Source organism: Tympanuchus pallidicinctus, unplaced genomic scaffold (assembly GCF_026119805.1).
Source record: "Tympanuchus pallidicinctus isolate F22 unplaced genomic scaffold, pur_lepc_1.0 scaffold3, whole genome shotgun sequence".
In the NCBI taxonomy this organism is placed as follows: Eukaryota; Metazoa; Chordata; class Aves; order Galliformes; family Phasianidae; genus Tympanuchus; species Tympanuchus pallidicinctus.
Genome location: NW_026294747.1, coordinates 100,268,712 through 100,277,314, shown reverse-complemented (window position 1 = coordinate 100,277,314; position 8,603 = coordinate 100,268,712). Strand labels below are relative to the sequence as shown.

Genomic DNA, 8,603 nt, shown 5'->3' with positions numbered 1-8,603 from the left:
TTATCTCCTCCCTTTTCTTCCTTTAGTCTTCCCTTGCATCCTGCCTTGCACATCCTCAAGCCTCCTCCTGGCTCCAGCTGTTTCTTAAAGATATCTGTGCTTAGGTGGCACTTTCCCCTCTGAAGGGCTGAATTTTGACTGGGTCTAATGCTGACTTGCACAGGGCAGTTCATGGCCACTGCACTCAAACCCAGCTCTGCTATTTTGTGTCCCTCTGTGAAGTTCTCAGAGGTCACAGTTCCTCATTAACAATCCACTTTTGACTCCAATTACTTACAACACAACTCATTAATACAACAGAACCAAGCAGAGAATACTGCACCATCAGTAGTTCTACTTCCTATAAAGGCAGGGCTTTTCAGCTTATACAGGGTTGATCAACAACTAACAACTAACCAAGGATAACAAGTGTCTTCTTTTAACATAACCGACCCTAGCCTGATACTCAGAGAGCATGCATAACTGCCAGGCTTAAGGTCAGAACTTGCTGCAGTCTCATCCTGAAGACCAAGCCAAAGTCTGTGAGCAGGCACCAGAAAGGTGTTCTAGTAAAAGCTGCTCAACTCAGAGTAGTACAAAGGCAAAGTATTTACAGCTGGAAGCTTCCTGCAAATAAGTTTCTTCATATCAATTCTTTACATCTGAGATGAGAGCTCCTGTCAAGCGCTCAAATAACAATCTACATTTCCATTTGTCTTGGTGTCCTCTTGCTTCCTGCCAAGAATGTTTCCTTGGGAGTTAAGAACATCCACAGGTCAGTTGCTGAAGTGCATTTCAAATATGAAAACCTACACTGTTCTGGTTTTGGAGTTCTGCTCCAGAGAGTCAAAACCTTCACATTTGTCCATGCAAGAATTGCCAGGAACCCAGTTTAGCCACACTCTGTAAGGCCTCTGACCACCCTGACTTCCCCACGCCCTCAAAGAACTGCTACGTAAGAACACCACTTTTATCTCATTAACAAGGCTCTTAATTCCCTTTATTTTAAAATTTTATGTACATATGAATGATCTGTATAATGTACACTCAAATATAGAAAGTTTTTATATACTGGATAATGTATAGAACATTTCACAATTACACTAATCTCTTACATAACATGTCAACTTGAAGTTTTTTGCTGAAGCTTTTTCAGTTTGGTAAAGCCAGTTATACATACGAATGTCTAATGCTGTTTGATCTCAGGGAAATAATGTTAATGATTAAGGACACAGTGAACCAGGAGAGGGACAAACCCTTTGGAAGTCATGTTCAGTGGGGAGTGATCGTGTCCGACTGGGAAGAGAAGGGATGCCTTTTTAGTGGGGGTTGGTGAGGTCAAAGTGATTTTAGCCCAATTCCTCTAGACTGTAGCTCAACTCCAGTCATGCTATTTCATAAAATATAAAAACTAGGAAAGTTTGATTCACAGTCTTGTAAACAAATACAAAGGAACAAAATGTGCTTACGTACAACAAGAAAAAATTCTTGTGTACCCATTTCAGCTGATCCACAGAGTGCTTTCTTACGTTGCAGTGTGATAGAGTCACTGACAACTTTTTCCTAAAAAACAGTCATAGAAAAAGGAATAACACTGTCATTAAACACTTGGAAAGGCAGTAATTTCACTTCAACATCTTGGAGGAAAACAGAGTTCCTCATCACTGGCCAGTCTGCCTTTGTGTCTCTTTGATGAGAGATTCTAGTCCTTAGCTGATATCTCCCACTTCGTTGTCTACCGGGGGCGGTATGTTGGGCATTACAGATGACGTCGTCCCTGCAGTGAGATAACCAGCAACTCCAGGGCCTTTTGGAAAGAAAACAGAACACCAGTGGTTAGTTTCAGTTCTGAAAAGTGATAAAACAGCCTAATTTTAGACTCTGTGATCTTTGCAGGTCCCTTCAAACAGAGCCATTCTATTCTAATTCCCCCTGGTAACACAGATGCGTAATCCAAGTCAACCAGACAAGCATTTGAAAGTTTTCTTTTGGATTCTTTGGGCTCTAGGGACACAAGGCGTTAAGGCAGTAGTTCCCTCAGTCATTACGTGGGGTAGCCTGCATAAAGCATTCTCAGACTCACTCAGTAGGGAAAAAAAGACAACAAACAACAGCATTATCCATCTCATCTTCCACCACAGAAGGGGCAGTAAAGAGGAGGTGGATTTCCTTCACCATGGAGAGAAGCCACTGCAGAAGTGAAATGCCTTTGGGCACAAGTTCTACTACTGGGAAGGATTTCCCAGGCACTTGCAGGAAACAGAAGCACAATGTGCTGCTGCCTTACGGCCAGGCAGAACAGCCCTGCACTTCTTTAGGGCAGCTCCTTGTGCCACTGCTTAAAAACTCAGCTTCACACTGCAGCCGTAGCCCCCCACCTCCTTCTCCCCCCCCCCAAAGCTCACAGTTAACACCTAGTCATAAGGAAACATACAACAAACAATGAAAACTTGTACTGCAGCAGGAGGTGTTTTAACAGTGATTCTTATCAGATTGACGACTGTAGAAAACTGCCAGCTCTCAATGTGTTTTTTCATCAATAAGTGACCGACCTGCTATCCAGCATACAATGCAGATCTTTGACATAGTGAGTTCTGCTTGCTCCTCTGCTTTCCCCATAAATCATCCTCTCTGATTTCTCCTCTGTTTCCTCCCTTCATTCCCCACCCTCCCTTCCCACACTACAACAAGGAGCCAGAAGACCAGAGCATGGCTTATCTCAAGACAAAACAGTCCTACACTGCTGCTGCAAAAGCAGGAGAACCGAGCAAGCAGCACCACTGCTAAGGTGATCCCTGCCTTTGGAAAGGGACTCTGCAGCACCTCAGTGGCTCCTGCAGACAGAGCCAGACCCAATCATAAAAAACAGTGCAACAGTTCCACCAGTGCTCCTGTCCCTCAGGCTTTTCCATTACTTATTATTTTCCATACTTCAGGAGTTCAATTCATCCATAATAACAGCAGGAATCAGCGCCTGTAGTTTTTAGTTGCCTACTGCTGTGTGCAGAAAGAAGGCAGGTTTGTCACTGTTTTTGTATCTGGGAACACACGTGTTAATTCCGTGGCATGCATCTGTTACTTGGAACGCAGCAAATGCAGCATGCATTTTGCATGATGGTATCTACCTGCTTTAGAGAGCTACACAGAAGTTAGCAAGCTGCCTGGCAGAGCAGATCTAAAGCCCACTTCTCAGGTGAAGGGGACTGCTGCCAGTTAGAAGGGAAGGAGAAGAGACACCTGAGGGAAGAGAAATAAGCAAGGGAAGTTTCAAGGGAAGTGCAAATAGCAAAGCAATTTGAAGCAAAGGCAGAATATAAGGTGAAGCAGGTCAAAAATAAAGCCTGTAGTTTGGTTTCCATCTGTGGTTTGCGTTTGTACAGCGTTTTAATTCTGTAGTTGCAAGCAGTTAATCATTAAGCAATCTAAATGCAGCACAGTTTAGAGAGCCACACTGCCCCCAGTCTGAAGCCAACAATTTCTGGTAGAAGCTTCAGCCAGGCTTTACTTCACATTTTTAATTCACAGTATTTAAGAAATACCACAGAATTCAGCACCAACCACATGAAGAATTCAATTCTTCTTTGTCAAAGTGGCATTAACTAGTAGTGATGCAATATACAGTAAATTTCTGCAAGAATCAGTGAACTCTTGTTCAGGGCTAAAGTATTTTTTTGTGAAATGACGTAAGAGTTACTGGCACATAAGTATCTGCTTCTATAATCTCCAATTCTAGATTTTACAAGTTCTTGCTTCATTTTCTCAAAATACATGCCAGTACCTCACAAGAAACTTTTCTGTCTATACACTCATCTGATTTTTACCTCCTTATTTCAGTTGTGCTCTTAATCAAAAATTTAAATCAAGATTCCTATATTAAATTAAATGAGAAAGTTCCATGCAGCATTGGAAGCCATCACAGTGACCTGTCACCAAAGACTAAGCCCATAGCTGGGAGGCTAAACTGCCATGCCATTACCAGCAAGAAGTTCACATTGTCTGCTTTGTGTATCAAAGGTGTGAGTGCTCTTCCACACCATCATTGAGACCAGTGGCATCATGGGGCACAGCTCCAGTCCTGATGGTACCAGTAGGGGACTCACCTAGAGCACACCACAGCTATGTTCATGTGTGCTGCAAGCTCCATATGCTGGCATGAGGCCATTCCCACCAAGGAACATGGCTTCAAGCTCAGGGCTGCTGGCATTCAAACTGTTCTGAGCTATGACCACAGCCTATACACTACGCAGCATAATTCACAAGGCAAAATTAATATTGTTCACCTACTTGAAGTATCACTGCCTTTCAAAGTCTTAGTTCAATTTTGAGGAGTTTCATTCTTGATCCCCCAACACCAACTTCAGAAAACAATCTGCTCTAAAACCAAAGTAGTCTGATCCTGAGAAGGAGTGAGAAGTTGCCCTCATCCATTAGATCTGATTAAATCTGTCACTAGTGTAACCTTCAAGACTTGTTGGTGCCCAGACTACATTTCTGATTATTTTAAAAGTAGGTACAGAAAAGGCTATCCAGAGAAATACATTCTCTATCAGAAGAAAATGAACTCACTAAAAATGTTTTTAGAAACTTCAGATATTTATACAGCATTCAGTGTTCAGGCCAAGTGATGGCACGAGATACTGAGGATAAGCACCACCTCCAGAGTTAAGTCTGACAACTGAGTTAACAGTTCAGTATGATTCAGGAGCAAAAATAGGAAGGGATTGTTCACCTGTGAGGTATCCTGCTGTTTGAGTCTCAGAAATGAACAAGTCATGTTTCTGATCTTTGAAGGCACTCCACACAGAAGAACGAGACAGAATTTCATTTACCTGTAGAATTTGAACATATGAGGGCAGTGAGTGACACAACATTCTAAGGGAACAAACTTATTTCCTAGAACTAGAACTTCCTGAAGTGATCACCAAATACCAATAGGCTGGAATACAGAAGTCACAGATTTACAAGGAGACTGCAGCAATTTGTTTTTTTTTCCATTTGAACTGTGTGTATTTAATAATAAATATTAAATATTTATTTAATAGCCCATAAAGAAAACTCATTTAGGTGCTTGACTTTCTCCCTCATCCCACTGTCAGGCAAAAAGAAAAAAAACCACAACACTGCAAGCATTTGTTTGCCATGCATCTATAGCATAAGGAGAAAAGGACTTTTGCAAGATAAGGACAAGTCTTTCCTGCAAGTAGGCCTTAGCTTTGAAAAGCATTCAACAAGGGCATGAGAAAAGGACTTGAACCAATTTGCATTTATATCCATAACTGCCGCAGTTGTCTGCAGAAGCATTCATCAAGACAACAAGAAAAAAATCAATTTCTAACAACAGTTCTGAAGACATGTCAGTAAAGCAACAGGCAGTCTGCAGAATACTTCTTGCACTTGGAATTTGTGTTTTTACCCAGTGCTTCTCTCTGTGCATTGAATCGGTGCCTCCTCCACAGGAAACCAAGACTGACAAGCTCGAACAAATCATGATTTTGTAGTTATTCTTAGTAACGTTCTGGGTGGAATGATGCTCATGAAAGCCATAACAATCCTAAACAAGGGATGTTCAGTTGGATGTTCCATACACAGAAAACTCAGTTCAATGCTTTTCAGGACGCACCTGTTCTCCATACTGTAGGCTGCGAGACATGGATTTCAGAGCTTTAACAATCTGAGCTTTTGTTGCAGATGGGCTTTCCAGGTTCTCAAGACCAATACCTTCAAGTAGTTTTAGAAGATAAGGGACCAAATCTGCCTTCAAAGCCTGCAAACATCCATAAACGAGTCACTTTAATACAGACTAGGAAGCTCCAGATGTTCCATATTTTACATTGTTGTATTACTTTTTTTGTGTGAACCAGAAGTAACAACAGCTATTACAAAGCATTTATTTAGTCAGTCAGTTTTAGCTAGTCAGTTTTTCCTGAGCCTCCCAAATACAGATAAGCAACAGCAAAAATACTAACCAACAATCCTGCTCTGCATAGGTGCAAGTTCCATTGAATTACACCTCTGCTTCCATGTTATGCTTTCTCAGCAGACAAAAGAGAACGCTACTGTAATACAAGAAGCTTCAATGCTTGGGCAACACCTTTGACCAGATCTGCATTTTGGATTCCTGACTTTTTTCCAACATGAAAAGCACATTAATTAGGTGGCTTTCAGAAGGTCTCCTGGACACCGAGTTGAATCATGGAATCATTTGAGTTGGAAGGGATCCTTAGAGGTAATCCAGTCCAACTTCCCTGCAGCGAACAGGGACACCTACAGGTGCACCATTAGGTGCTCAAAACCCCATCCAGCTTGACCTTGGACATCTCCAGGGATGGGGCAACCACCACCTCTCTGGGCAACCTGTGCCAGTGCCTCACCACCTTTACTGTCTTCCTTATGTCCAGTCTAAATCTCCCCTCCTTTAGTCTGAAACCATTTCCCCCTTGTCCTATCACAACAGACTCTGCTAAAGAGTCTTTCCCCTTCTTCCCTACAGTCCCTCTTTAAATACAGAAAGGCCGTGTTCCCATCCATCAGTACCTCCAAGCCTTTTCCAGCAGGGCTGTGCTCCATCCTTGCATCCCCCAGCCTGTACTGATGGTGGGGGGTTGCCACAACCCGGGTACAAGTCCTTGCCCTGGTATTCACTGAACTTCCTCAGGTTCTCCTAAGCCCACTCTTTGAGTATGTCTAGGCCTCCCTGGATGACATCCTGTCCTTTGGGCACGTCAACTGCAGCACACAGAATGGTACCTCTGTTCCTATGGGCAGACTTGATAGCCAAATATCACATCTCTACAGAATGAGAACATACTTACTTGGGCTACCAGGTCATTTTGTTCCTTCTGAAACATTCGATTAAGTGCTTCACAGGCCACACCAATTACATCTGGTCTCTTTTTCATTCCATTCATAAGAGGGCTAATGGTCTCAAGTGATGCCATCGCTCGAACACAAAGCTATGAAGAAAGAAATCAGAGCACTTTATGCCAGATCCAGTCAGCCAACTCTAAAGTTTCCACAAGAAATAACGTTTCCTTTATCCTATCAATTGTCCAGCAGATGTTCCCAGCATGCAGTATTTACAGTCAGAATAACACCCTTCTATGAAAGTGATACAAATACTCCAACTACACTTTTCTGCCTGAATGCTCAGATGATTCAGTACCTCGTTGTCAGACAGTATGTGTATGACCCGAATGGCACTTTTAGGAATGGCATTGTTCTTGTGGTTCATAGCTTGGATTATCTTGTGAAGATGACCAAGGGGAGGGACTTGATCAGCTAGCTGAGGCTGGGCACTGAACAGGCACACAGTTGCTGTGGTAATGGTTTCTAAGGTTTCTCCCTGTAGGAAAAAAACAAAACCAGAAAATATAGCTCAGTAAAGCCTTACATACGTAATATTTCTCTACTGTTCCACCTTATAGTATACACTGCATTCCCAGTGTTTGTATCACGTGGCTTTGCACTGAGACTTAAAGCAAAAAGTTCAGGAGAATGCAATCAGCTCCAACAGCAAGAGACATCCACTGAATCTCTGGAGCACAGATTACATGTTAATTACCATTAAGTACCATTTTCACTAACTAGAGAACCTGATGTTTGGCTGCAGCCTATGTATGCACAGCAGCACATGCTAAAACGTCCAGGAGAATCACAACACCATAATGCCTCTTAAATGCTTTGGAAGTTTCTGCAGTGCACAACAGCACTGACACATGCTGCGTTTTGCATGCTTCCACAGACTGCCACCATTTGTTCCTAATAAAGATGTCTGTTCTGTTCAGTGTGCAATTTAGTTGTCTCCCTGCAGATATAAGCTAGAAGCTGTCTGAATGCTGTTTAAAAATTCAGTTAATATAATTAAGCTGCCAGCTTGAAAAATAGTCTTATTTAAACTACCTAACGTTAGCTCTTCTGCATTAAGCTAATTCTTAGGTGGGAACCTTATTTAGGTCATATAATTTACACCATCAGAGTGGGAAATTGGAGTTGCAGAAGGACACTAGAATTGTGAAGGCGTGAAAGTTATTAGGCTGCATCAAACAAGTGCAATTTTGTTTGGTTGGCCAAACAAAGTCTTGTCATTACTCTAACATAAGCCTCTAAGACTTAGAGATACTTCTGTGGCTTCAGGGACTTTAAAATTACTCATACGCAGAACTTGCTTAAGCATACCTACACATTTCTACATTGAGCAGAAAACAAATCATTCATGGTTCAAAGAAGGTGTAAGAATCAAAGTTAATCAAGTACTAAAAGACCAGTAGTGTGAGATTACTAGACAAACTCAGAGTAGCATCAGAAAAACAACCATCTTACAGGAGGGTTATTCTTCTCCAGTAGTTCAGTGAACTTTTCCAGCAGCGCAATGAGAAATTCTCTTGGTTTCCGTAAAACCCAGGCCGGCTGGGCAATAAATATCCTTAAGAAGACTCCTCCCACTGAAAGTTCACCATCTGCCTCACCATACACCACGGCAAAGTCTTCTGGCAGCTGTTAAGTCACAAACAACAGGGAGTTATTACTTTGCAAGGAGTATTTGCAAAAACAGTCATTGTTCTTGATAGACCTGGCACAATGGAGCAGTTCAGGACTGTCTCTGAGATTCAGTGTGTTATTACTGT

General features: G+C 42.1%; 1 protein-coding gene across 2 annotated transcripts in view; it reads right to left on the bottom strand.

Moving 5' to 3' along the window:
• Positions 1–947: 947 nt before the first annotated feature.
• Positions 948–8,603, bottom strand: part of DNAJC13 (DnaJ heat shock protein family (Hsp40) member C13) — a 45,341-nt gene continuing 37,685 nt past the window's right edge. For both annotated transcript variants that reach the window (XM_052694161.1, XM_052694162.1), the window contains 6 exons: positions 8,301–8,472; positions 7,142–7,323; positions 6,792–6,932; positions 5,600–5,743; positions 4,709–4,808; positions 948–1,786 (listed from right to left, as the gene is read on the bottom strand). In XM_052694161.1, the coding sequence (XP_052550121.1) occupies positions 1,689–1,786; positions 4,709–4,808; positions 5,600–5,743; positions 6,792–6,932; positions 7,142–7,323; positions 8,301–8,472 (837 nt within the window). In that variant the 3' untranslated portion in view covers positions 948–1,688. The remainder of the gene's footprint in view (positions 1,787–4,708; positions 4,809–5,599; positions 5,744–6,791; positions 6,933–7,141; positions 7,324–8,300; positions 8,473–8,603) is intronic.